The following is a 27,648-nucleotide window of genomic DNA, read 5'->3' as shown; positions in this document are numbered from 1 at the left end:
TAGTTCTGTCGAACCTGAAACTCGAACTGAACTGATTGGTCAACACAATATGTTCTTCTATAAAAATAATTAGCTTGTCATGATGCTTTAATTGAAACAAACTCAGCTAGGAAGAAATATACCAAACAAGAGCCACAGATACTTGTAGGCCAATATGTATACACACATGCCTACTCTTTAGCAACAATGGTTGAATACCAGTGCTATTTATTTAATTCACTCAAAAGAGAATATATATATATATATATAGTTGATTAAAATCAGTGTCTACAGTATACATGTAGAAAGATTCTTTGAAACTGCAGCACACATGCTGTAGCTTATAAATTGTGATGCAATTATCCATGACACAAATGGAAGACACAAAATGCAAATGAATTTGAAGGAAAAGAACCATTTAAGTAAACTTCTTTCATAATATCTCTCCTTTGCTGTGAAGGACACCAGTATGAAAACCATAAGACTGAATCCGCAAGTGTATGTTTTTTCAATTTATTTTTTTCATGTTCACATGACTACAAACTTAAAAATAAAGACATTGGCAAGTTTAAGTGGAAGCTCATTCGCAAAAGCAAATGCTAAGCAGCGACGTCCACAGTCACATCCTCACGATCTAGGGGGATCCTGAAATGCCAGTGTCTGTAAAAAAACAGAAAGGCTAAAGATTTTGGTTGCATGTTGGTGGGAACAAAAACTAATTCAGGGGAAAAAACACATGTGAAAGTAACTGACCTGAGTCGTTTACCAACTCCATCTCAGAAAGAATGCCTTTCCAGCCTTTGTGTTTTGGAAAATCCACGATCACATCCTCAGATTTGATATCTAGCCAGATGAGAGGACAGCCACTTAAAATACATCACTTCCAAGAGCAACTCTGTCAATACTAAATGTTAATATACTGTGTACAATAAAATATATTAAAATAGCAAAAAAAAAATTTTAAATTGTAAAAATATTTCACAATATTACTGTATTTTTCATAAAATAAATGCAGCTTGGTGAACATAAGAGACGTCTTTAAAAAGAAAAGAAAAAAACACAAAAAATCGTACTTATTCCAAACTTTTGACTGCCAGTGTATATGATAAATATAATAAAGTAGTCTATTCAAGTTTGTTCTTTGAGAAAAATACACAGATCTTGCCTTTTACCACACCAACACTCTTGTGTGTGACATGTCCACCCCAGTTGTGTTTTGGAGTAATTATTGAAGATTTCACTCGGACTCTGTCTCCCACCTTGATGTCAACTGAAAAAATTTTTGTTACCAAATATAAAAATTAAGATTATACAAAACTCATTTTCACTTCAATCTACAAAAAAATTGTATGGGAAGATTACCTAAATCAGCAATGGTCACAATCTCCATTTCGGAAAAATTTGAATCTACATTCAAAGACTGATTCAGAATATCTGAAGAAATAAAATTATTTTTTTTAATAAACAAATGTCCTATTTTCTCACTCTGTGGCACACAGTGAGCCTACAAAAAATATTCAATCATCATTCAATTTATTCTGGAAAAAACACAATTCATGAGAAATGCATAATGTTAATAATGAAATCATTGCCGGTCAGTCAGTGCTCTCACTTTTGACTACACCAATGCTTTTGTGAGTGAATGCTGCCCATTTGTGTGTTGGTGTAACTCCAGATGGCTTCACACAAACTTCGTCTCCAATCTTAATACGCAGCTAAGAAACTATCTGCAATTATTTAAATGATTATGTCTTTAAATACAAAACAAATTACCTGGACCAGTGCTGGCCACAATCATTTCTGAAATGATACCGGTCCAGTTTTTTTGCTCAGGGAAATCTACAGTCAAAGACTCGCCCTGAATTTCTGCAAACATTAAAAACAAACCATTAATGTTAAGTATGCTGCTTTTTCTCACTCTGTGGTAACAGGCATTCAGTGAGACTATAATCATTTCTTCCAACATTCATAATTTTCAGACATTTATATGATTAATGTAAGTTATGAAACTCAGTGCTCTTACTTTTTACAACACCTATGCTTTTGTGAGTGATTGCTCCCCATTTGTGTGTTGGAGTAACAACAGATGACTTCACACGAACTTGGTCTCCAATCTTAATACTGGAGTCCAGACTTGAAGGTCCTGAAATGTCACAGTGTTTGATGGAAGACTCTCATTGATTATTCTCTCATTGATCAAATTTGGTTGTTTTAAACATTTTGTGCCTCATTCTACAAAAGGACAACTGTTTTATTAAAATAGACTCTTTAGATATGTACTGCTTAGAGTCATATTCACTCTTAAAAATAAAGACATTGATGGTGTACCATTAACATCCATGAAATCTTTCCATTGCACAGAAGGTCCTTTATATTATTAAAATATTATTCATACTAAGATAACATGATTCTTCCATGGTATCTTTGTCATAGAAACTTTAATATGAATCTTATTTTTTAAGAATGTTTCTGCTGATGTTGCTACTTAAAACATGTATTTATTTACCAATCTCATCATCATCAGTTACTTGCTCCATTTCAGTGAGAATTCCTTTCCAGTTTGCATGTCCAGGGAAGTCAACAACCACACTGCCATCGCTTTTAATGTCTAAACAGAGAACAAGTTCATATTAACACCGGTTGTTTAGTGAGAATTGCTTTATAACAAATTATTTACAGTATATGAGGGAAACAATCCAGATCTTGCCTTTCACCACACCCACACTCTTATGAGTGACGTTTCTACCCCAGTTATGTTTTGGGGTAATAACTGAAGGTTTCACTCTGACTTTGTCTCCAACTTTGATGTTGAATGGATCATTTTTGGTTGACAAATCTGAAACAAGTAAAATATTATAAACTGCAAAGATGAAATGTGTAATGTTTTAGAAGTCAGATGTTCTACATATTTATTTTTTTTTTTTGATGAATAAGGTAAATTACTTGAACCAGCACTGGTCACACGCTCCATTTCTGAAACTACACCAGTCCAGTTTCTTTGTTCGGGGAAATCTACCGTCAACAAATTGCCCTGAATTTCTGCAGAAGTAAAAAAAAATCAAAAAATAAAATAAAAATCAGTAATGGTAACTATCACATTCTGTGGTACTATAGACGTTAAGTGAAACTATAGTTTTATATACAGTCTTGTTCAAAATAATAGCAGTACAATGTGACTAACCAGAATAATCAAGGTTTTTCGTATATTTTTTATTGCTACGTGCAAAACAAGTTACCAGTAGGTTCAGTAGATTCTCAGAAAACAAATGAGACCCAGCATTCATGATATGCACGCTCTTAAGGCTGTGCAATTGGGCAATTAGTTGAATTAGTTAAAAGGGGTGTGTTCAAAAAAATAGCAGTGTGGCATTCAATCACTGAGGTCATCAATTTTGTGAAGAAACAGGTGTGAATCAGGTGGCCCCTATTTAAGGATGAAGCCAACACTTGTTGAACATGCATTTGAAAGCTGAGGAAAATGGGTCGTTCAAGACATTGTTCAGAAGAACAGCGTACTTTGATTAAAAAGTTGATTAGAGAGGGGAAAACCTATAAAGAGGTGCAAAAAATGATAGGCTGTTCAGCTAAAATGATCTCCAATGCCTTAAAATGGAGAGCAAAACCAGAGAGACGTGGAAGAAAACGGAAGACAACCATCAAAATGGATAGAAGAATAACCAGAATGGCAAAGGCTCAGCCAATGATCACCTCCAGGATGATCAAAGACAGTCTGGAGTTACCTGTAAGTACTGTGACAGTTAGAAGACGTCTGTGTGAAGCTAATCTATTTTCAAGAATCCCCCGCAAAGTCCCTCTGTTAAAAAAAAGGCATGTGCAGAAGAGGTTACAATTTGCCAAAGAACACATCAACTGGCCTAAAGAGAAATGGAGGAACATTTTGTGGACTGATGAGAGTAAAATTGTTCTTTTTGGGTCCAAGGGCCACAGGCAGTTTGTGAGACGACCCCCAAACTCTGAATTCAAGCCACAGTACACAGTGAAGACAGTGAAGCATGGAGGTGCAAGCATCATGATATGGGCATGTTTCTCCTACTATGGTGTTGGGCCTATTTATCGCATACCAGGGATCATGGATCAGTTTGCATATGTTAAAATACTTGAAGAGGTCATGTTGCCCTATGCTGAAGAGGACATGCCCTTGAAATGGTTGTTTCAACAAGACAATGACCCAAAACACACTAGTAAACGGGCAAAGTCTTGGTTTCAAACCAACAAAATTAATGTTATGGAGTGGCCAGCCCAATCTCCAGACCTTAATCCAATTGAGAACTTGTGGGGTGATATCAAAAATGCTGTTTCTGAAGCAAAACCAAGAAATGTGAATGAATTGTGGAATGTTGTTAAAGAATCATGGAGTGGAATAACAGCTGAGAGGTGCCACAAGTTGGTTGACTCCATGCCACACAGATGTCAAGCAGTTTTAAAAAACTGTGGTCATACAACTAAATATTAGTTTAGTGATTCACAGGATTGCTAAATCCCAGAAAAAAAAATGTTTGTACAAAATAGTTTTGAGTTTGTACAGTCAAAGGTAGACACTGCTATTTTTTTGAACACACCCCTTTCAACTAATTGCCCAATTGCACAGCCTTAAGAGCGTGCATATCATGAATGCTGGGTCTTGTTTGTTTTCTGAGAATCTACTGAACCTACTGGTAACTTGTTTGCCACGTAGCAATAAAAAATATACTAAAAACCTTGATTATTCTGGTTAGTCACATTGTACTGCTATTATTTTGAACAAGACTGTATATATATATGTGTCTGTGTGTGTGTGTATATATATATATATATATATATATATATATATATATATATAATTTTACTAACTGTGGTAAATAACAGGAATCTTCATGCCTAATATAAATACAAATCAATATCAATCAGTGCTCTCACTTTTGACAACACCAATGCTAAATTGAGTAACCGATCCCCATTTGTGTGTTGGAGTAACAACAGACGGCTTCACACGGACTCTGTCTCCAACTACAATCTCAATTGTAGGCCTTTTTGCCGACAAATCTGAAACTAAAAGTAAAGAGATTACATTAAACCATTTCATCACTCACAAATACAATTAGATACAAGAAGTCATTAATTAAAAATTATTTTTTTACTTTACCTTTAGTAATTGTTTTGCTTATTTCCTGCGTGCAAGAAGTCTCCAGTCTCCCGGCAAGCTCACATATGAGTTTTCTTATGTCCTCAAAAGAGCAGTACGGCTGAAATGAGAAACTCGGCAACTCTTCAGTCCCAGATGAAGAGGACACAGACTCATAATTCTGTGGGGGAAAATATTCAAGAACTTCATATAAATTTCAGAAGAACTGTCAATATCTGTCCTTTTTCTTATAATTTTGGCTTCTAATATAATAATATTGCTTATAGTGTTTGTACCTGAAGAAATTGGATGTTGTCATCTGTCTGTAGAAGATCCTCTAGAACTCCTTCCCTCTTCTTCAGCTCAGTAATTTCCTCTTGCAGCTTCTTTTGTAGCTTTGTGCCTTGATCCAGATCAGCCTTTTCTTCAGCTTTTATCTTTTCGATCACCTCATTGCCTTTTTTCTCAATTAATTTGACTAATTCACTGAAGACTTTCTTACTGTTCTCCACTGCCTTCTTCGCAGAATCCTGAGGAGAACCAAAGCAAAACAAAAATGTTATATACAAATCACAAGCTCCAACATGATAGTGATTAACCATGTGTCTGATAAATGTAGAGTCATTCTGTAAAAGTGTGAAAGTTATATGTTTTAGATCAGAACTTACTGAATGGGAGGCGATGTCCATATTCATCTCCTGCAGCTCTCTTTCTTTTGCCTGGATTGTCTGCTTGACTTTCTTTTGAGTGTCTGTGAGTTTGATCTAAGGGGAAATCAGTCGCAGTCTGTTTAATATTACTGAAATAATTTGTTAATAGCATTTTTTTATTATTTGTTATGTAACGATATGAGAAGAGCTGTCAAAGTTATGCATTATGCGGCTCGATTAATAATGTAAAGTATGTGGTTAATTCAAAATTCTTAACGGTTTATAATTAAACGCAAATTAATGACTAAAGTACGCAAAATTATGTCATTTGAAAATCTGTGTAAAATACAGGCTGAACCGATTGTCAAAACATCCCACTGCTGTAAGGCCAAATGATATGCAAACTTTTTGGCTGGATAAAACAAACCAACATCTCACTGGTAAAGTTTTGCAGAATGAATATTGTAATCAAGGTAAGGAAAACTGTGGTGAGCGGTATCAGGTGTTGTATAGTAAGCACGGACACAAGTCTGTTTGATTGATATGCAAACTATTTTTGTAATGTGCGCTGTGGTTGCACATAGTATTTATGTAAAGACACTTTTCTGTACATTGTCATTGTTTCCACACACATTCAGGAAAAGTTTTGATTTGTCATGTGTATGCTGCTGTGTTTAATCATAATGAATGGGTCCGTGCAGGCCTACTGCATATAAAGTCAGGGGTTGGTTTAGAAATTTTTCATCATCTTCATGTGGTCGTGTTCGGTATCACAACTGAACTTTTTATAATTGTGAACAAACTCTATGCTGTTGCACTGTACGCATAGCCTACTAAACACTGTGACTGTCTGTTTTTCATGTGTGCTTTGTTGTGCATAAATGTATTAATTATAGACCTCCTTGTATCAATTAGTCAATAGGTGTCCTTTTTTTTGGACAAATATCTAAATTTACTTTGAAAAAAGCTTGCAGGAAAAAAAATTTGGTTTCAATTACTCTTCAGACCGATTGTTTGCTGGATACTGCAAATGAATGTGTTAAATTGCCTATTCTTATTTTTTGATAAGAGTGCGATTAATCACTTACACAAAAAATAATTCTATTGACAGCCCTTACAAGTAATTAAAGAAAAAAAAAGATGGGCATCTTCACCTGTTTGTCGTTGCGCTCTATTGTAGATGGCACTGTGTCATGGCTCTTGTGGTCATCCAATAAGCAGTGCATGCAGACACATTTCTGGTCCGTCCGACAGTAAACCTCAAGGAGCTTGTCATGTCTGGGGCAGACTGGAATGACTGCAGCTTTCACCAGCTTGTGTTTCTTCAGGGCAGGAACATTATAGTGGGGTTGTACATGTGTTTCACAGAAAGAGACTCGACACTCCAGACAAGACTTGACAGCTCTGATCATTTCTCCAGCACAGAAATCACACGCAATCTCTCCAGGTCCAGCAAGACTTTGAGCAGACTCTGACACTTGCAGCTCTGTGCTCCTCAGTTTCTCCATTATTTCAGCAAGCACTGTACTTCTGTTGAGTGGAGGCTTTGTTTTGAAGGCATGTCTGCATTGTGGACATCTATAGATCCCGTTCAGATCATTTGTATTCCAGCACTCGTTAATACAGCTCATGCAGTAACTATGTCCACACGGAATTGTCACGGGATCCTTCAACAAGTCCAAACATATTGAGCAGCTGTACTGGTCGTGATCTCGAGGTATAGCTTCTGCCATTATTCTACTAACACGCCCGAAAACAACACTGAAGATCTGTTTTGCAGTTGTCGTTTAAAAAAAGGTGTTTATCAAAGACCTGAAAAAAGAATTCGTTGTGTAATCTAAAAAGAGTAAAAGTGAAAGTAAAGAATTAGTGTTTAAACTGATTAAAAATAATAATAAAAGGCTAATAATAATTCTGAAAGACACAAACAACACATGATTACAGTTTAGATTCAGAACTGAAGGATTTTTTTGTATTTACCTGATAACAATTCGTTGCGTCCGTCATAGTGAGGTGACAGGAAATGTTCGAGGAACTTTGACCTTTGACCTATTTTATGGCTTGAAAAGTTCGTCGTTATAAATAATAAGTTATGGTTTTGAGTGCAGACATAAAAAAAATACACCCTGTATTTTATAAAATAGAAAGTATAAAATGTGATTCTGGGCGACTGAGTAATCGCGAAGAGCTAAAGTGAGTGTTTTTATTTCCGATAGTGTCTTTTAGTAGATAACCACCAGATGGAGACACTGAGTAGAGTATAACAAATCTTGATCAGGTCTCATGAACCATATAACAGATGCATGCATAGACAACCTCATTCAGTCTTAGCATCGATCTGAAGAATTCTCTCCCACCATCAGTTTAATGTTTTCTAGGTAGGCTAAGCGAGGAAATTAAGAGAATGTCATCTGATTTGAGAAGACTGTACTATTGTGTGTTGTCGAACAAATGGAGCCCAAAGGGACACACACAGCTTGAGTTAGAGGAGAAACGCAAATTCCCAAAATTGGTGAAAATAAAGAAAAGTCCCATTGATAGGACTTGAACCGATTGAAGACAGAAGCACTTATCTCACAGTATTATAGCAATGAAAGTCAGAAACTCACTTCCCAATACGGAAAACTGTGTTGTTTTTAGAAAATGCCAGACAGCTTAAGTTAAAGGCAGAGAGTACTTTACAATGTCCCTGCCTAATTACTTAAACACTAGTTATTCTGTATAATACTTGACATTTATTTTATCTTAAGTCACAACTGGGATGTTTTTTCCCCCCCAGAATACTGTCACATTCATGCACACAATTTCTTTACACAATCATCTTTTTAACTATATTTCAAAAACATTTACTACACTCCTAGTAATTGAATGGCAAAAGGGAGTGATGAAATGTGTGGTCAAAAAAGTAACTGAATATTATTAATAAATATGATTTTATTAACCAAATTGTTTAACACTTCCAGCCACTTTCCATCACATTAGGAATCAAATAATAGGCCTACAATTTTTTTTCTAAAATTATGCATTTTTATTTTCAGTTTTAGTTTCTATCTCCTTCAAAATCACCTCCAGCTTCTCAAATGTCTGTGTACCCCAGCATACAGAAACCATTTTTAATGAATAGTTATGTTAATTTCCTTAAAATAATGTTTATATTTGTTACAATACATGGAAAGAAAACGGCCGTAAATGTAAAAATGCCCCAGAAAATCAAATATTGCTAGGCCTACTTAATAACAAAGTTACTATCTGACACTGCCTTCAATATAACTTTGAATAAAACGTAAATCTTTCAAATGTAAATTATTTTCTGAATGTTATCTACATCAATTAAAAACTCTTCTTTGGGCTGTGGGGATGGCTGAGAAATGAGACAAATAAATATATCAGTGTGTAGCGTACTTTGTGAAATCATAAATTCTTGCGTGTCCATTTGATTTTTAAGATGCCTCGAAAACAAGATGTGCATTGTTGAAGTTGGGGCCCAATGTAGAATCACAGACGCTTTTGTTCGGGGCTCCCCGTCCCTGGATGTCCTGCTGTCGATCAAGAGGCAGGGGTCCGCCCCCATCGGCCCTTCACTGCTGCAGCTGCTGCTCCTCTCAATCTGTGCTGGCGAGGCCGAGGGAGCTGCAGCTTCACTGTTAAACCCGGCCTACAAACGCTTATGACGCTCACCATCACAGAACACGAACAACACGAGGTAAGTCTAAGTGTATTGCGACGTGCGACTTAAATACAGTATATATTATTTAGTCGCACCGCTTCAGATGATCTCGATCCGCGATGGTTAAACGCGCGGTCGATTTCGAAAAGTGGCTTGTTTGCGGAAGTGAGCGTGCGGTTCATGTTTAGCCGCTCCTGTTATTTGCATGTCATGTATGTGTGTATCCAAAATATATTTCACTCTCCCGTGTATTTTGTCGACACGGTAAGGGTTTGGAAAAGTTGCAGATGCTGTTTGGGTTGACCATAAACAAGGCGAAGTTGACTAGCCAGCGGACCCGTTTGAAAAATCAAAATGGCTTCCATCTTTGTCGTCTCGGAAGAGAGGTTTATACCTTTGTTTCCCCGTCTCGCATGTCAGGGAGTCTGTGAGTAACCTCCTTTTAATATTTAACTAGTGGATTATTGTCAACCGAACACTCGTATTTAGAGTCTGTGTGTTGTTTATTTCACTGGTTTTTATTTATTTTGTTACTTACCCGGTAGCGCACTTTTTGACCACGTCAGTGCGGTGGGGGAGGGGGAGTGAGTCTGTGTGGGTGGAGCCTGAACGAGACGGTCACGTGATGAATTACGCATCCCTTTGCTCGAAGTTTGATTTAGTACACTCCAGATTCTTGAGTATTTTTTTTTATTTATTAACTGGTTTCTTAAAATTTTTATTAAATGTATTATTATTCAATTATTTTGATAAGTTTTATCACATCTTGCAATTTAGAATTCCAGTTTCCTCAAATTCTTAACTGTTATACTTGATGGAGATCTCCTGAAAATCTCTTTATTGAGTGCTACATATTTTTTGTAGGCTAACCTAGAAGTTAGCATAATTTTGGTTCCCTTGACAAAGCCGGTAGGATTTTCCTGCTGACTTTTTGGAAACTAGTAAAAAAAAAAAAGCAAGCTTATTCTTCTCAGGTGTTTCACTCATCATAATAATCATAAATGAACGCAACTTTTATCAGTTTTGCTGTCTAAATGTAATTGGACAAAATAAAAGAACAATATAAACAAACAAAGTTACACCACGGTCGCATGACTTCACTGTCACCTCCACTGAGTTTCTGCCAATTTTTAAAATCTTTAAAGGCAACAATTTGAAAAGTTTGAGTTAGAATATTTTACAAGCGCACAATTATATACAAAACCAGGCTGTAAAAAAACTTGTAGATATTTGCCTGAATGCTTTTTTATTAATGTCCCTGGCAGCCTCTAAAGTTTCATTTTGAGCCAGTTCTCAGGAAGTAACCAGTTGAACTGGTTCTCAAGTCGAACTGCATCGAACTTTAGTTTCGGGCTGATGACGCAGGACGCACAGCCGAAGTAGCACATCCAACTCAGAAAGAAGCGATTGAGCTGGTTCAACCAACTGTCGAAGTTTGCAGAGGATTACCAAGGTCTCAGCAAGAACCAAATGAGCCTTGACGAAGTTAGCCGAGGATTACCGAAGATTCTGATGAATGAGTTGATGATACTGTGAAAGCTTGAAGCGCGTACTGGAAATATGCTTATTATGATGCTTATTATTAATTTACATTTTATTAAAACCTGCAAAAACCTTTTTGTCGAGTTATGTGAATAGATTTTACAATAGTTTATTGTGCATGCATATTATATTTAAAGTTGCTTAAGCGAAATCAAGGCATTTATGAGACTGGTTTATTCATTCTGTATACTGTAGACATGTAGAACATATCTGTGTTTGTGCATCAATGTCTGTAATGTGTGCTGTAGGTGTGAAACTTTTAGGAATCTTATCCAACTTGTTGGCTAGTCCGTATTGGTCAGTTGTAGGCTAGTCAATATTGGTCATACCTTTTCTTTTTTGAATGTTTCAGTGTGTTGTCATAGATTACTTATTTTAATTTTTCATTGATACAACATTGCACTATTTTGTTAGAAAAGAAATGTGTAGAGATGTTATTGCGTGATGATGTCAGAAACCGATGAATTGGCTTTTTAAACTGAAAAGAACCGGTTCGCGGAAATGAATTGGACATTGCATTACTAGCAGGGATCACCAAACTCGGTCCTGGAGGGCCCATGTCCTGCAGAGTTTAACTCCAACTTGCCTCAACATACCTGCCTGGAAGTTCCAGGTATACCCAGTAAGACCTTGATCAGCTGGTTCAGGTGTGTTTGATTAGGGTTGGAGCTAGACTCTGCAAGACCGAGTTTGATGACCCCGGCTTTAGAGCTTTTTCAGGATACACAAAAGCTCAAAAAATCTTGAGTGGGGTTTTACTGGGATTTTATGTTGCAGTATAAAATGTGAAATATATTGAGCTTGTGTAAACCAGACTTTATTTCAGGTATATAATTAAAAACGCACTGATTGTGGGATGATAGAACCCAAAGTTCAAAAATCCTAACTCATTTCCGGGTTTTAAGACTCGTTCCTGTGGCACTCTATTATTAACTGAATGCAGTGCTGGTGTACGAAATGTTGGTTGTAGTTTTAGTTGCAGCAGATGTGTGTCAGCTTGCACTTTCTTTTTCAACAGTGCTGGGATGTCACCCATGCTTCAGGTAGGCACACGACCATGCCCTTAATATAACTGGTTAACAGTTTGGTTATGGGTTTAAAGTTCTTGTTTGTGATGATGGTTAACTGTCAAGCAAATCATCTCCATTATGTTAAGTCATCCCTCTTAACATGAAATGACTTTGCAATACATGTGGTGGTTTTTGTGTGCACTCAATGGATTTGTTGGTTTGCTTGTTTTGCATAGCGTTTGATGTGTAAAATGTAACTCATTACCATTGTTTAGCTATCGTCTTATGTCTTTCCCACCTTTCACCTACCCACCAGTATTTGTAGCTGATCATAGGTCCCTGTGCCCCCTCCCAACGCTCACAAACACTCAGTTGGTCAAGAGCTAGTGTGGTGACTGATAATGTGCTTTGTCATGCTGGTTGGTGTCTTGTCTTTTTCCTATACTGGATGCATGTTTGTTACTTTTAGGCTCCTGTAACCCTGGTTGGCTGGCCACGGAGACAGGGAGTCCTCGTCTCAGTACTGTGGCTCTCCACTTTAGACTTTCTCTTTGGGGTATATACATTCACCTCCACTTTTATTCATATTCAGAGGCTTGAAGCACAATTTCAACAATTTATTAGCTAAATGGAGTCATTTGATATAGTGTGATTAATGTAGATTACTTTATTAATCTTCAAATTCCCATCATGAGCAAAGATCTACATTAAAAATGCATACTTTAGGTGGTTGTGTATTGACCATGAATGAGTGTTCCTGCTAACATAATTTTCAGTTACATTTTTCATAGGCCATATTAGACTCTTACCATTTTAAAATATATTATTTTAAAATATATTCATATGTACGTACATACCTACATATCTATAGCGCAGACATTTTGATATAATTTAAATGTTCTAAAAGAATAATTTCACTCTGGATTAGTTGTGTGTGTATGTGTGTGTATATATATATATATATATATATATATATATATATATATATACAATTTTTTTTTTTTTTTTATTGTTAGGCTGATTGCACTCAATTTTATTTTCACAATGATTTTCCCCACAATTTATTCTTTGACAGTGACATTTCTATTGGTTTTATATTGTAGTTCTGCTATTGCAATAATTATTTATCATTTTTCATAAATATACCGTAAGTGAAACTTTTACAGATCTAAGACACAGGATCAGGATTGACTTTGAACAGAACTGGATGAATGTAAACTGACCATTTCTATCCCTTTTTCTTTCCTGTAGGCTAAAACATGTTCTCCAAGGGCACCAAGCGTAAGTTTTCCGATAGTGATGAAGAGACATCCGACGAAAACCTGGTAGGTGCCAGGGTGGCATCTTCATACAGCTTGCAACGGCAGTCACTGCTGGACATGTCCCTCATTAAGCTGCAGTTATGCCACATGCTGGTGGAGCCCAACCTCTGCCGCTCGGTTCTCATTGCCAACACGGTCAGGCAGATTCAGGAGGAGATGACCCATGATGGCAGCTGGCATATGGTTGCTGAAGCATTCTGCAGTGCAGGCCAAAGTCCCTCTGAGCGCTTGGTGGCCACTGAGGTCCTTTGTAGATCAAGAGAGCAGGATGCAGAACCTAAGCTCTTCTCTGTCATCAGCTATGAAGGTTGCCGTGAAGAGGAGGTGGTAGCTGATGAGACGCTCTGCTCAGTTTCAGTTAGCGATACAGTCTCCAATGTGTGCCTGACAGGGCGTATGGGCCAGTGCTGGGAGAAGAGTGAGCTCAGAGGTGTAGAGAGGGATGAAGAGGTCCTTGAAGACTCTAGTCTTGGTTCTGGAGAAGATGACGAGTTAGACACAGAGGACGAGGCTTCCACAGAGAGTCCAAAGACCATTGGGCAAGTGTTTGGTACATTTGAAATAAAAAACAGTTCCCCAGGGCCAGACTCTGCTCTTGAGGAGCTGTTCTCAGATGTGGACACCTCCTACTATGATCTGGACACCATGCTGACCGGCATACAGAGCGCACCCAAGATGGGCCCTTATGACCTCCTTGACAGCTTGGCACCTTCACATAGTTCCCCTTCAATAGTGTCCACCCCAAACTGTCGTTCTGATCTAAATGAACTGGATCACATAATGGAAATCATTGTGGGTTCATAGGCTCAAACTTATTCAGAGACTTACACACTTGTCTTAAAGTTACTGGCTTTTCTGTTCCTTATGGAAAGCAAGTAAAGTCTGGAGTCCTTTCAGGGAAAAGAGTTGATATCTTTTGAAGGATGGCCTTGATTTTATGAGCTGACCATAGTCCTCTTATTTGCATACCCTTTGTATGTTTTAATGTTTTTTTTTCTCTGTATTTGTCTGTCCAGACATGCTGTTTTTTTATTTAATTTATTTGTTATACTCATGACACTATGGAGAGCAGAACAAGATGTATACAAAAGTTGTAAAGTTTGGGATATTTTCATAAGGAGGAAAAAATATTGTCTTAATGTATATAAATATATTTTTTACAATAGATTCTTCTTGTAATATGTCACTGTACATTATGTACATGTTCTACAAAATTTTAACCCAAGATATTAGATTCTTATGTGCAACAACTCAAGTTTTCTGTTTATCATAATCCATAAACTGAAGGAACTTAATTCAGTACTACAGCATACAGAAGGCACCAAGTATACAGTGATGCATGTTTTACATTTATGTGCTCATTTGCACAAAGTATTTATTTTTTTTTTTAATCAAGGTTTGATTGCAGTTGGCTGTTCAGCTCAGCCTTAGGTTATGTTTGCTGTTAAACATCAAAGTTATTTTATTTTGTCTTATCAACAAATGAAGTATAATGGGGCCAACTCATTTTATATTGTGACTTAATTTATTTAATTTATTTTCTGCAAATGGTGAGTTTTGGCCGTGGTCAAGCTCAGGGTGGCTTTTTAACTCTAGAGGACTTAATAGGCCTGATTCACAAATGCCTTTTGCTCATTGTAAATCAGTCACAGAATTAGTGCTTTAAGTTTTTTTTTACATCAATTATTGGTTAATTTGTTTTAAATTGGTTGAACTGTTTTAGTGAATGGCTCAAGTGTATCTGTCTATTAGTCCTCTAGACCCCACATAATGAGAAGGCATTTTGTCTAGTTCTACGCATTGAGTGTCATAACACACTTTATACGCATTAAGTGTTTAAAATGCATTTATTACAGTATTCTTTTTTTTTTTTTTACAATTAAGTATCAGTCAACAAGAGACGGTTTTATTTTGCTCAACATTTCCCCCTCAGTTGTTACATACGTATATATTATTTGGTTTTATCTAAAGTAAACTTTTGCATAAATATTTGTGCAAAATTATAGGTTATTACACTTTGATAATTGTTTTCTTCTTCATTGTCTCACACACTTAAATTCGAAGAGGATGTTGTTTATTTTATGATCCTAAACTAGTATAGAGTATAAACCTTTTATATGAGCACTGTAGCTTTTTTAACGTTTTTTAATAAAAGGTACAACTTATGAAAACAAACATGTGTGTGTAATCAATCAACTATTAAGGAGTTCAGCTGTCAACATATTTAGTCATCAATGCCTATAAATGAGCATTGAGAATATTTGTCTGAATGAAATGAGAATAAAGTGTGGCATTTGAAGGGGCAAGATAACACAGTAACTGAGTTGGGTATAAAGTAAAGACATGTTTCTGATGTCGACTTATTTTTCTATACTGGTTTGAAGATATCGTGTTAGATTATTTCCATGTAATGAGGAATTGATGCAGCAAGAAAACATTGATCATTAATAATCACAGGGAAACATGTATATATTAATAGGCGAAAAACTTCAAATGTTACCAGAGAGCAAACGTAGAGTAGGACCTTCATTCCTAAATCAACGTCAAGGTTTTATTCTCCACGGAACGAATGCTCACGCAAGTGACGTCAGCAGATATGACTCAAATGAACGTCAGTACTGTTTAAATCCCTCTGCTTGCGCGCAAATGTTATTAGATAATATATCAGAAAATGTTGTATTTTCCAACCCACATAGATGTGAGGAGGTTTTACCTACTGTATTAGACTCGACTAAAAATCTACTTTGCAAAGCATAGCTAATTTAGCGAAATTCTACAGTAAATAAAACTCTTAAAATCTGTAGTATTCAGGAGCATGTTTTCTTAAAATAGACATGAAACAGACAAAAAGCAAAAAAGAAATGGAAACCAACAATTGAGCCGAAGCTCTAAACGGTCACGTTTTCGGTCTGTGGGCATGTTAGGGGGACGAACGTGACTGACTAGAGTGGCGGGGGCAGAACACGCGTTCCACCAATCAGGCACAGTTACTAGGCGGGTCCGAATTCGCGTTCGACCAATCACAGCAGTCCCACCTGACGACCGTCAATCAGCTGAGTTTCTTTCCCGTTGATTCTACAGTGTAAGAGAGAGTTCTCTTCTTGTGTACGCGTAGAGAGAGACGCGATCGGTCGCGTAGTTTTATCAAAATAATGTTCAGACTTTGGACCAGAAACTCAACGCGAAGTTCAGCGACTGATTTAAACAACCGTGCATCCGATTTTTATCAGTTAAGAGAATGTAACGTTAGCGGTCATTCGAGGATCTTGGGTAAATTTATTAATAGACAGAGTCTGCACTTTACCAAGTAACGTTACGAACTAGCTAACTGGCTAATTCATTGCGCATCACCATCACTTGTGGGCTTAGCCGCGGAGGCTAGCTGTGCGCGTTCACGTCTTGCGAGAGTTGTTGGTTGTAATAAACGCTAAACAACGAAGCAACTGGTTGAGCCAAACATAATGGTATGGGTCAAAGGGACATCAAAGCGTTCGAGGCGTCCATGAAAAGAAAAAAGGGAATTCCCACTGTCTCAATGTGTCGACTGGACGTGGAGTCCACTGTTGTGAAGGAAGTTGAGCCCGCCGGAGGAGATGGTGTCCTTTCTTCGTCAAGGTAACGACTCTTAGTCATAAACAGTTTTTTTTATGTCATTTCAGCCTAGCAGAAGACATTTGAGTTATCATTCTTTTTTTTTTTTTTATTGTTTTATGTGTTAACGCTGTTTTACGCTTTACGTAACAGCTCGCGTTTATGTTGACGATACTTTAGCTTGTGTAACGTTAGCGGTTAACTTACTCCTTCAACTCTAGTTTATTTTCAACTGGATCAGTCCAAGCTAAATAATTTATACTAGTTTTTAAATTTAGGTTATTGTACGTGAGCCACAGAGTACAGAGATTTTGGCTACCTCGCGTTTTCTTCGATACGCCGTAAGTGGTCTCGGTTGCATAACGGTGTCGATTTGGCCCCCAATAACGTTCATTCGTAATACATGACTGGACGTCTTTTTGCAAATATGTCTAACTGAAGCAATAGCGAAAGCTATTCAGTTGTACTGAGGTTTCATAATTCGAATGATGTGTAATTTTACATGAATTTTGATGAGTAGCTGGTATGTATCATAGTAACGTTATGTGTCTTCATACGCGAAGAACTCGAAGAGTGGTTTAATCTCGTGTGCAGTTTCAACTAAGTCACCTTTCGGAAAGCGAATGCCATAGTTATATTAGTTTGTGGTGTTAAAATGATACAAACGTCATTTGGTTGTAATTATTTTATAGTAAGAATTGAAGTGTTGTATGGTTACGTATGGGTGTTTTTATAAAATTGGCTTGAGCAATAACAATTATCACCTTAAAGTCTTTAAAGAATATGTTATTTGACTTCTACAGATGCTAACTGTCGGTTTCTGCAGTAAACAGCATGTCAACAGTGCCTAAACTAGGTTCTGTTCTCTCATGGCTGTCAAACAGTAAGTTCACTTCTTGCAAATAAATTATCAGTTGGTTTTTCCTGTTTTTTTTTCTTGCAAAAGTGATTGATTTGAAAGAAGGTCTTGATGTTTTCATGTTTTCACAGTAAGCTTTAAATCGAACGTAAAGCAGGGTTGTCAGCAACGTCTTGACCATTGCACCTCATTCATTACTTGCTAATTATTTCTTTAGTAGGCAAGTATTCAGATTAAATAAAATCATTTCAATCTCATACTGGATGGTTTCACCACTTACTCAGACTTGCACTATTGATAAGACTAGCGGGCTTCGTGTGAGTGAGTGTTCATGTCTGTCAGTGTGACTGAGTCAGCCCTGAGTCACTTCGTCAGTCCACCCAGTTTCAAAGCTGCCCAAACTAAGACATCCGGCCTGTCTACCCAGTGGTTCATTATTCAAGGCTTAGTTGGCTTGTCAATGGCATTTGCCACCTACTCCCTCCCTCCTACTCGCAGTTGATCTCTCTTTCTCCTCCCACTTTCTCTCGCAGACAAACTTTATTTTACGTTCGTACTGGCTTATGTACACCCTCTCTCTCCCTCCTTTTATTTTTTTTTTAATAAATACTCTTTCCTGCCGTCCTCTTTATCATTACTACTTCCTTTGGGGCAATGGGAGGGCCAAGAGAGGGAAAACATAAGATAGAAAAATGACTCCACCACATCAAGTTCAGTTTGCTCTTGTGCAGGAAGTATCTTAACTCAAGCCAGCCTATGAGTTGAAGCAACTCTTATCTTGTTCTCAGAATGTGACTAAAGATAATTTCAGTGCTGTCTGTCACGTTGTGGTCTTCCATTTATTATTAATTTTTTTTGTTGTTGTTGTTGTACTAACCACACAGTGATGGAAATAATTTTTTAGCTCTCTATTTTAGTGAAACTGATCTTTATATGGAACTAGGCTGCTCTTCACTTACGCGGTGCTGTGCTGCTGTGAGTGAAAGCAGCCATTCAAAGTCACTTTTCAGTTGTTCAGCCTCTTATGTGTGTTTCACAGTCAGTATTAAGTAAGTGTGACATGCTAAAGCAAAATGGGCAGTAGTTGCACCCACAAAATGAGTAAGAAACAAGTATTGGATTCCATTCAGTAAATTAAACATTATTGTTTCATCTAATGATCAGGTAGTTATTATTGTCAAGCAGCAGTTATATAACTGTTATTAAAATTAGTTCTACACATTGGTTATTGGACACATTAAGATAATGTGTTTTGGATATGAAATTTGGTATCATTGTATTGCCTTGTTGGGACTTTCCATGGTCAGCCTCACTTTTAAATCACCACTAGGTAAAAACAAAGTGAAGTGCAATCATGTATATGTGCAGACCTGAAGTGATGCAACACAGCATACTCTACAGCAATGCTGCCTCTTCTATGGACCCATTCGTGTTCTCCCACTTTGATGGTCATCTCCGTAGTTGTGCTTATTGTCTTTGAGCTGCAGACTCTGTGTGCCACTCAAGCGCCAGCCTCTCATCCACCGCTGTTGCCATGGCAAGCAGACCACAGAGGCCAGAAGGGCCCAATTTAAATCATGCCTTGCTGTTTTAAAGCTGCGAGACTTTATAGTGACCAAGTCAAATTTGAAGTTGTTCAGCTTGCCTTCTTGAAAAAAGGAACTGCTTTATAAAGCATATGTGAATGCAGGCATCAGTCAGTCACCTTTTTCTCAAGCTTTAACACTTGTTTAATGTCATAAGCATGATAATCTATGTGCATAATGAACTCTTCAATGTCATATTCCTCTTGATTATATTGTTTTTCTGTAGCAGTGGTGATTTGCTCGCTCGCATTCCATTTATAGCTTTCTGTTGCTGACAGAGACGGGCTGCAGACCCTCTTCTACGTGTACATGTGCTCTTGCCAGAGTTCAGCTGTGAAATCTGCAGGAATACAAAATGTCCCTTTTGAAGCCTTGTGACTGCTTTGTGGGTACGGCACCTATAGGGCTGAGCAGGAATGAGCCCAGAGTGCTCTGCTAGCATGCATGGTTATATAACCGCTAGCCCCGGCGTGACACACTTGAGCGCTGCAGCCCGTTCATGTGCACGCACACATGTTCAGGCTGTTTCCAGGCATTGAAAGTGTTTCATCAAACTTGTTTTGACACCAATTGTGTAAGTTCTTTAATTAAAGATATCCTTCCCTTTATGCTTTTGTCAAGGTTCATGACTGGTTGCGGTATCTATTAACTTAAATTGAGACCTAACACTGCACATTTTTCTACATAGTGGGATTGAGACTACACAATCTAATGCATCCGTCTCACTTCTGAACACAAGAGGCTCTTGTTGGCTCCTGCAGCTTCCTGTGCACCCTGCAGTGGAGAAGAGCAGTCAGTGACCAGACCTGCGGGGGATGTCTGCCTTCGTTCAGAGTGATGGATGTAGGGAGGGGGGTGCCTACACTACAGAGAGCGCAGAGGTGGATAGACAGTCTCTCACATCTACAGCACTTTCCACTCAAACACCAGCTCTCTAGATCCGGGGAGGCGATATGACAGTTATGGTCGGGATTCAAATCTTGTTCCCACAAGCCACATTTCGCTTATGTTTGTGCATAAACATATGCCATAACATAAAGAACCTTTCCATTGCACAAAATATTTTTTTAGAGTGGAAAAAGATTATTAAAATGTTCTTCACACTAAGAAAAAATGCTTCTTTTAAAAGCTGTACACTGAAAGGTTCTTCAATGGCATTGCTACGAAAACCCCCTTTTATACCTTTATTTTCAATAGTGTATCTCGAAGGAGGTTTTTGCTTGTAAGTATCGCTCACACGACTGAAGGCTTTGCAGAGCTGCTGCAGTAAGCATTGCACTCCTGTGCTGCGTATCCTCCTCCTCTGTGAGAAGGAAGCACTAATGAAGCATGAGCTTATTCTCAAGTGTACTGCAGAGGAGCTTGAGCTAATGCATCCACCTCTCAGGAGGAGGAGAAAGAGCTGTGCCAGGTTGAAGCTTCATGTTATCAGTCATGTATCAGATAGCAGTCAAATTTGAAGGCGAAAGTGTTTGTCAAGAACAGAGTTCAGCAATAGTCGGTGTGCACGGACAACGTCATGGTGCTGTTAAATTTGCAATTGGTTTATAGCATGCAAAGTAATTCATTGGGGCAGATCGCACATTTAACTCTGCAGGACATGCATGCATTCTCGTGATCCATGCAGTAATGTGTTTCAAGTATTAACATGGTCATGAAATGTCAGATATTTCAACCTTTTTATGAAAAAGGAAGTTTAATGTTGAAAATGTGATGCAGTGTTGTAAAATGTGAATCTGTGTGACTTTAAGAACATCCATTTAAAAAATATTTATGAATTATTAATTCATGATATGGAAAAAATAAAAGTCCTAGATCACCAAATAAAAGTCCTAGATCACATGTAATTTACAAAAATCTAAATGTTTTGAGATTTTGTCTACTGAAAGTTTTTTTTTGTAAAGATGTTTAGTCAGCTAAACATCTGGCATGTTGTTAAATAACAGTACAATCCATTGAAAACAGTTGTTTTTTTTTCACAACCTTTTTATCATTACTGTCATTACTGACTACACCACTTAAGTCACTAAATTGAAACCTTTCTTGAAAACACTATAAACCGGTTTAAAAAGCTTTATGAAATCAATATGAATTCATTTTTTAAAAAACAAATTAGTTTTAAGAAATTTTTTAAAAGTTTTTTTCCTTCTGTTTATTGTGGACACTTTTATTTGTCATTGATTGATTGATTGTGGATTTGTTCGGTGATGAGCTCAGCAAGTTTAGAGAGGCTTGTGCAATGGGTCTCATTTGCAAAGAAACATTACTGTTGCTGGTACATGATATATCCTCCGATGCGTATTTGCAAAATATATTATTTAGTAAAGCTTAAAATCTTGATTTACAAGTAATTATCATGCAACCTTATGTAGTAATTCAATTCAGTGCAGAGTAGGTCATGTTTCTGTTCTGTTTTTCTGAACTTCCCTTTCTGTTCTCAACTCTAGGTACATGCTGGGCCGGGGGGTGAAACGTAAGCTGAGCACATGTGAGGACCCTGCCCTGGACTTGCCATATCCTCAGCAGAGGCAGCTGGTGCTGGACTTGTGTCTAGACAAGCTACAAAGCTGCCAGCGACGAGCTGAACCCAGTCTGCACCGTTCAGTCCTGCTGGCCAACACCCTCCGCCAGATTCAGCAGGAAATGAGACAGGAGGGGGAAACCTGTTTGCCACCTGCCGTGCTCGGCCCCTCACTCCCTCACGTCTCCACCCCACGCCACTTCCCTGACCTGCCACCTGTGCCCTTAGACTGTCCTCCACCTCTAGCTGGAGCACTGTCCCCTTCATTCCCCCTCACAATGGCTGAGGATGAGGAGGTCCAGTTTGGTGGTGGCGTAAATGAGACTCTCTTGCCATCCCTTTCTGGTGAGGACGACACAAGGTCATCAGATTCACTCTTTGGCTCATTTGAGATTACTAATTCCACCAGCTACTTGACAGACCTGGCTTTGGATGACATATTTGATGACATTGACACGTCGATGTACGACTCCTCTGACATTTCTGTCCTGGCGTTTCCTGTGCAGAGAAGCAGCAAGGTGGACGACGACCTCAAGAACCTTTCCTCCTGCACCTCCAACAACAGCCTACAGCTCTGTCTCTCAGACATCAACGACCTGGACCACATCATGGAGATCCTTGTGCGCTCCTGAATCACGACTCACATCACAGTGTCCTCATTCAGCAGTCCCAGTGTTTTCTATGGGAAATGAATAATTCTTTTTTTAAAAACAACAAATATTTTGTCTATTTTTATACAAAGGACTGATATATTTATATATGTAAAAAGGAAACTGCCTGACACACTCCCACTGTAGGATAAATGCACATTTTTAAGACTTTTTCAGATGGTCGAGCTTAAGCTGCCGTCCTTCATATTTAAGCAAACTAAGATATGAATGTGCAGGGACTTCGGAAACAAATACAAAGTATTACCATTGACGCTTATTTATATTGGATAGTTGTATTTAAAAGAAGATGGAAGAAAAGTGGTTCGTTATGGACGCTCCGTAGCTTTTGATGAGCTAAAAGACATTTATTTTTTGTGAACTTCACCGTATTCTGAAGCATTACATTTAACTGTCAGTAATTCTGATTATCAGATCATGTCATGCACATGCAGCACTCACACTACCTCTTAAGATACCAAGAGCTCTTTCTCTATACAAAGACTGTCATTGTTACAACTGTATTTTAACGGTTTCTCTCCAATAACTTTCAAAACTGCTGATTGTTTTATATCTGGCTCTCTGTTCACAGGGACGCCTCTCCTCAAGTGTTAAGATTCAGTCCAAAGTTATATAGCTGTAGAAGAAAGGCTTTAGTCTCGATCTTTCTTTTCAAAATGTTATTTTCGCAATTTTTCTGACTTTGGTTTCAGAAGGAGCCATTGCTTACATAAAAAGTGATCTGTATTTTCGAATCACTTGCAATTTAATGCTATTTCTACTTTTCACGTACATGATTGTCAGACACACAGCCGCCGTCGAATTCCTCGTATGAACATAGTGCCTACAACGGAGAATGAAGACTGCCGACGATGAACTGCACACTGTGGACCCGCACATAGACTTGCCCGAGTTTCCTGCTTTATGCCCATGATGCTCTCTAAGTGTGTTGTTTGCCACTTTTTTGGAGCATTTAGCATGGTCCTCTGTCCTCTAAAGAAGCCATTACCTGAATGTGGGTCCACATCTCTTTGCTCTCGCATTGTGATTTACACTGTAAAAAAACTAATTGTGGATGTCTATGGTTGCCTCTCATGCTGTGGTCTCAAAGACTATTTCTGAATGTCCAAACTTACTCCAGTGGAGCAGAGATTAATCTATTCTGATGTCTTACATGCTTACTTTTCCCTTCATCACAAGCTTTTAGGCATTTTTTTTTTTTTTTTTTTTACTACAACTTGGTTATTAGTTACTAAGTAAACTTGTGAAATGGTAGACCAGAGCAAGGCTCTTAGTTTTTGACTAACAGTATTAACATTCACCAAACATCAAGTTGCTGCAGTCGAATGTGAAAGGGCCACAAGCTGCTGTCTCCATTAAGACTGGGCAGAAACAGGGGGAAGGGAAGAACCAGAGAATGAGATTAGGGCGGGTTAAAGCAAACCGCTCCTGTCACGTGGAGAGCTGTGCTAGTGGTGAACGCTACACTGAGAGTTTGACAACAGTTGGACTATGTGTGCGCTCACAGCAAACTCCACCCCCAGTGAGGCCCTGAGGGGCTTTGATGTCCTCCCGACCAATCGTTTCTGTTTAAGGGAGGAGCTTTGTTCTATCTCTGCTTTATGTGGAATAGAATAACAAGTGGAAGTGGTTCAATTTGGTCTGTTAGCTCATGGTGGAATGTCTTCCCTTGCCCTATGGATAGCTCACTTTGATCATTAGTAGCTTAAGACATTTTACGGTCTGAATTTGAGTTAAATTTAGACATTCCAGCAAAAATACATGAGATATTTCTATAATAATGATAAAAAGATCATTATAGAGTTTGAGGTTGCAGCAGGAAAGGCCTTTCATTTTTTGGTTGAAAGTGCTGCGCTCGTCCACCTTTAAACTCAGGCTTGCAGACACCCCACCCTGCCTTTCCCGCTCACAAAACCTGACACTAAAGACGTTTACACTCAGATTTTAGGAAACATGAGATAAACCAGAAAGACACTTTATGATGAGACCATTGGCATTGACTCAGCGACCTGTTTTTAATGCTGAAAGCTTTTTAAGCTTTGTAAGCTTGATCAGTTTGTTTCTTTAGCTTTTTGTGTTGTGTACAGACATTTGTATTTATATATTTTACTTGTGTTTTGATGTTTGTTTTGTTATTGTTGACTGAAGATCATGACATAATATATTGCTTTTATTTAAGAGTGAGATATAATCAGTAGACTTCAGCCTTTTGGAGGTTTTATTTGTTTTATGAAATGTGATTTGTACTTCACCTCCTCTTCTTAGTAATAATGAACATTTAAGATGAAGATTTATGAGAGCTGTTTATCCATGAAATTATTTGTAAATATGTCTATCTGTGCTAACTCTGAACTGAAAGACGATTGGATCTTCACAGTGTGTTCACTTCCCTTTGGACCAGGTGGTTATTTAGGCAGCTTTTTAAACAGTTTTTATGCTAAAGTGGTGAATGAAGAGCGTTTTCAGTTGTCGGCCTCATTTAAATGTAATGTGTCCCCTTGCTTGAATTTCAGTCTTTTGAAGGACATTAATTTCACAATAATCAGCCCCAGGAGCTTCTGGTTCTAAACTAATGTTCGTTAAGCTTTAGTCTAGAAGCATGTATTGCTGTGCACTGAGCAGCAGTGTAAAGTGGTTTACACTTTGTCAAACTGATGAACAGATTATTTAAATAATAATGTGTCAAATAATAAGTGTGTTACATTTGATGTACTAGTTGCACAGACAATACAAAAAGCAGCAAGAGTTTGTATTATCATGGACCTTCTCATTAATTGGTTGTGAGGCACAAAACAGGAAGCTTTAAACATCACCTCATCTTGTTAATCTGGCAATTAAAAAAAACAAAATCTTTTTTTATTATCCTAATAAAATTGTAATATCAGAAACCTCAAAATGTCACTTTGTTCCAAGTGCAATATGAAAATAGGAACATGCGCTGTCTTGCATAATAGCAAATGACACAATGTAGTATGCCTGTATACCTTTTAATAAATGGCTAGATGTTTTTATTTTATTTTATTTTTTCTAACGACGATTTTAAACCTTACATTTTTTTTCTTTCCCTAGAAACTGTCCTTTGATCTGTTTTGAAAGCAGATTTTTGTGATGTATGTAAATAATAAAGCATTTTCTTCTGCAGTCATATTCTATGCAATACATTGTAGCAGGTCAGTATCTCTAATAAAAAATAGAAATGAAAAAGTTTCATGTATTTACTCAGGATCTACAGCCCGTGAAGCACACCTTTTAAGTGATATAAAACGGACTGTCAATATGAGATAAACAAAGTAGTTACAATGACAGAAAATTTGACATGTATTGCCCCCTGGAGGCAAGAGCAATAACCGCATGTGAAGAAAGAACGATATCTTTCAGATAAACAAATATAAATGTTATATAAAACATTAGAGTCTTATAAACAAGCAGCTATGCATTAAAAATGGGATTCAATGATGAAACTCATGCATACAAATGAATAAAAAATGATTTGCTTTGATCTATTTGTAAAACATTTCTATTCAAACTAAGATTGCTATCTGAAGGCCGTGTGCACTTGGATCGAACTGCTTGCAACAAACATGCAATAATAATGCAACATGTATGAATAAATCTGCTCTCGACCACATAGAGTATCTCTCACTTAAACAACAGGCTTATTAAAAGTGCTTAAGTGCTTACACCACTGTGTGCCCCTCCGTCGGTCTCTTTTTGGTGGACACAGAGCTGCACTCCTGGGATATCACTGCAGTTTGCTGTGCTTGATAGCAACTGGGAGACAGTTAGACTCTCAAAGTCTTCCTCGTTGTGGTGTAGCAACAAGATTGCGGTTCTCAGATAAATGTGATGTACATAGTATTCTTATTTGATTAGACTGATTTATTTGATAATGTTGGCTCTCTAAAATTGTGTTAGGTAATGTAACAGTATTTTTTTGCTTCGTGTGATTGAAAATTATTCAAAATTTCGATTTATAGTTAAGCTTATATTCACTCTTACAATTATGAACATGATTCGTGTTTACACAATGTGTCGAGACTACAAATTTTTACGTATTAATTGTACATAATGTTACATACAAAGCAGTACTACACACTTTTTGCCTGTTCAGTTGATCTGATTTAGTGCATGGGATGCTCACCTGACAGTATGCTCTTAAAAATAATAATTAGATGTTACTCTATTTCCTACGTTCCTTTGAAAAGCATCAGAAGCAAGATATTTAATTGTAAAAAAGTGTGAGTGAGTTAATGATGACAATCAAATGCCAATAACTGAAGAATCGATGCATTTTCTAAAAGACTTCAAGATCAGACTCATGATCAAAGATCAGTGAGCGTTCTTTACTTCAGCTCCACCTTCTGGACATACACATGTACTGACGACCAAAAGCCTGTTTTGAGGAAAGATTGCAGTATCAAGACTATATTCTTCCTATATCTCATTTTCACACTTGTATTGGGATCATCTAATACCTGAAATAATTTGATAACTTCTTTAAATTTAAGAAGAAAACAGATTATTTTTGAAGTAGGGTAATAAGGATAAGGTTTCGGTGTTTCATTCTCCTAGGAAAAGTTACCATAGTCTGTCATATCTGTATTAAAACCAAAGTAATCCCTGTTTTTATACAGTCTATGGTAATCACCAGTAAAACCATTGGCAGCCCTTCATTACAATGGTTAGCTTGTACCATGTTGCTAAATATGAATGGCTTTTTATGAAAATAGCAGACTATAAGCAATTGGAATCTATAAATTGGCATAGGTAGTAAAAATCAGTTTCTTTCACTAAAATATTCTGTAAAGGGGTGGTTGACTGCAATTTCACTTTTTTACATTAGTTAGTGTGTAACATTGATGTTTGAGCATAAACAATGTCTTCAAAGTAGCAGCACTGAAAGTTCAGTGCAAGCGGAGATGTCATCTTGCAGTTTAATGCCTACAAAAATGTTTAGTCTGGGACTACATCGAGTTAATTCCTGGGTTCGTTTCGTCATGAACCCAGATAAACCCTACCCCTGGGAACACGCACAGACAGTAAAGGGAACACGCAGCAAAGGGGGCGAGGCCATGTTGTGCAGACACACACATGGAGCAGTGGGCAGCCATTTATGCTGCGGCACCCGGGG

The 27,648-nt window shown here is 37.6% G+C and overlaps 3 protein-coding genes across 14 annotated transcripts; 2 read left to right on the top strand and 1 right to left on the bottom strand.

Annotated features, from left to right (window-relative positions):
* Nucleotides 1–478: 478 nt before the first annotated feature.
* On the bottom strand, nucleotides 479–8,490 carry LOC127939051 (uncharacterized). 3 transcript variants are annotated; one of them, XM_052536042.1, is made up of 15 exons: nucleotides 7,732–8,482; nucleotides 6,906–7,588; nucleotides 5,770–5,865; nucleotides 5,398–5,631; nucleotides 5,123–5,282; nucleotides 4,897–5,028; nucleotides 2,923–3,018; nucleotides 2,687–2,815; nucleotides 2,486–2,587; nucleotides 2,003–2,122; nucleotides 1,753–1,845; nucleotides 1,342–1,413; nucleotides 1,145–1,249; nucleotides 733–822; nucleotides 479–639 (listed from the first exon to the last, which is right to left on the bottom strand). In XM_052536042.1, exons 2-15 carry the CDS (start codon nucleotides 7,482–7,484, stop codon nucleotides 614–616), a joined length of 2,034 nt encoding a protein of 677 aa, XP_052392002.1. In that variant the 5' UTR covers nucleotides 7,485–7,588; nucleotides 7,732–8,482; the 3' UTR covers nucleotides 479–613. The 3 variants fall into 3 exon arrangements, with proteins under 3 accessions (XP_052392002.1, XP_052392003.1, XP_052392004.1); XM_052536043.1 differs by having other exon boundaries at nucleotides 6,906–7,563; XM_052536044.1 differs by lacking the exon at nucleotides 1,342–1,413 and having other exon boundaries at nucleotides 7,732–8,490.
* Nucleotides 8,491–9,145: 655 nt separating this feature from the next.
* LOC127939057 (cell division cycle-associated protein 4-like) lies at nucleotides 9,146–15,467 on the top strand. 6 transcript variants are annotated; one of them, XM_052536056.1, is made up of 5 exons: nucleotides 9,147–9,454; nucleotides 9,688–9,845; nucleotides 11,979–12,003; nucleotides 12,440–12,526; nucleotides 13,222–15,467. In XM_052536056.1, the coding sequence occupies exon 5, from the start codon at nucleotides 13,230–13,232 to the stop codon at nucleotides 14,094–14,096; it is 867 nt and encodes a 288-aa protein (XP_052392016.1). In that variant the 5' UTR covers nucleotides 9,147–9,454; nucleotides 9,688–9,845; nucleotides 11,979–12,003; nucleotides 12,440–12,526; nucleotides 13,222–13,229; the 3' UTR covers nucleotides 14,097–15,467. The 6 variants fall into 6 exon arrangements, with proteins under 6 accessions (XP_052392017.1, XP_052392016.1, XP_052392013.1 ...); XM_052536053.1 differs by lacking the exon at nucleotides 9,688–9,845; XM_052536057.1 differs by lacking the exons at nucleotides 9,688–9,845; nucleotides 12,440–12,526 and having other exon boundaries at nucleotides 9,146–9,454.
* An 884-nt stretch (nucleotides 15,468–16,351) lies between these two features.
* LOC127938622 (SERTA domain-containing protein 2) lies at nucleotides 16,352–25,721 on the top strand. 5 transcript variants are annotated; one of them, XM_052535343.1, is made up of 4 exons: nucleotides 16,845–16,907; nucleotides 17,687–17,766; nucleotides 20,017–20,209; nucleotides 21,776–25,721. In XM_052535343.1, exons 3-4 carry the CDS (start codon nucleotides 20,166–20,168, stop codon nucleotides 22,479–22,481), a joined length of 750 nt encoding a protein of 249 aa, XP_052391303.1. In that variant the 5' UTR covers nucleotides 16,845–16,907; nucleotides 17,687–17,766; nucleotides 20,017–20,165; the 3' UTR covers nucleotides 22,482–25,721. The 5 variants fall into 5 exon arrangements, with proteins under 5 accessions (XP_052391302.1, XP_052391306.1, XP_052391304.1 ...); XM_052535346.1 differs by lacking the exon at nucleotides 20,017–20,209 and having other exon boundaries at nucleotides 16,763–16,907; XM_052535344.1 differs by lacking the exon at nucleotides 17,687–17,766 and having other exon boundaries at nucleotides 16,767–16,907.
* Nucleotides 25,722–27,648: the final 1,927 nt, after the last annotated feature.

This window comes from Carassius gibelio, chromosome A20, assembly GCF_023724105.1.
Source record: "Carassius gibelio isolate Cgi1373 ecotype wild population from Czech Republic chromosome A20, carGib1.2-hapl.c, whole genome shotgun sequence".
In the NCBI taxonomy this organism is placed as follows: Eukaryota; Metazoa; Chordata; class Actinopteri; order Cypriniformes; family Cyprinidae; genus Carassius; species Carassius gibelio.
The sequence above is the reverse complement of the archived record's forward strand: the minus strand, read 5'-3'. Positions and strand labels throughout refer to the sequence as shown.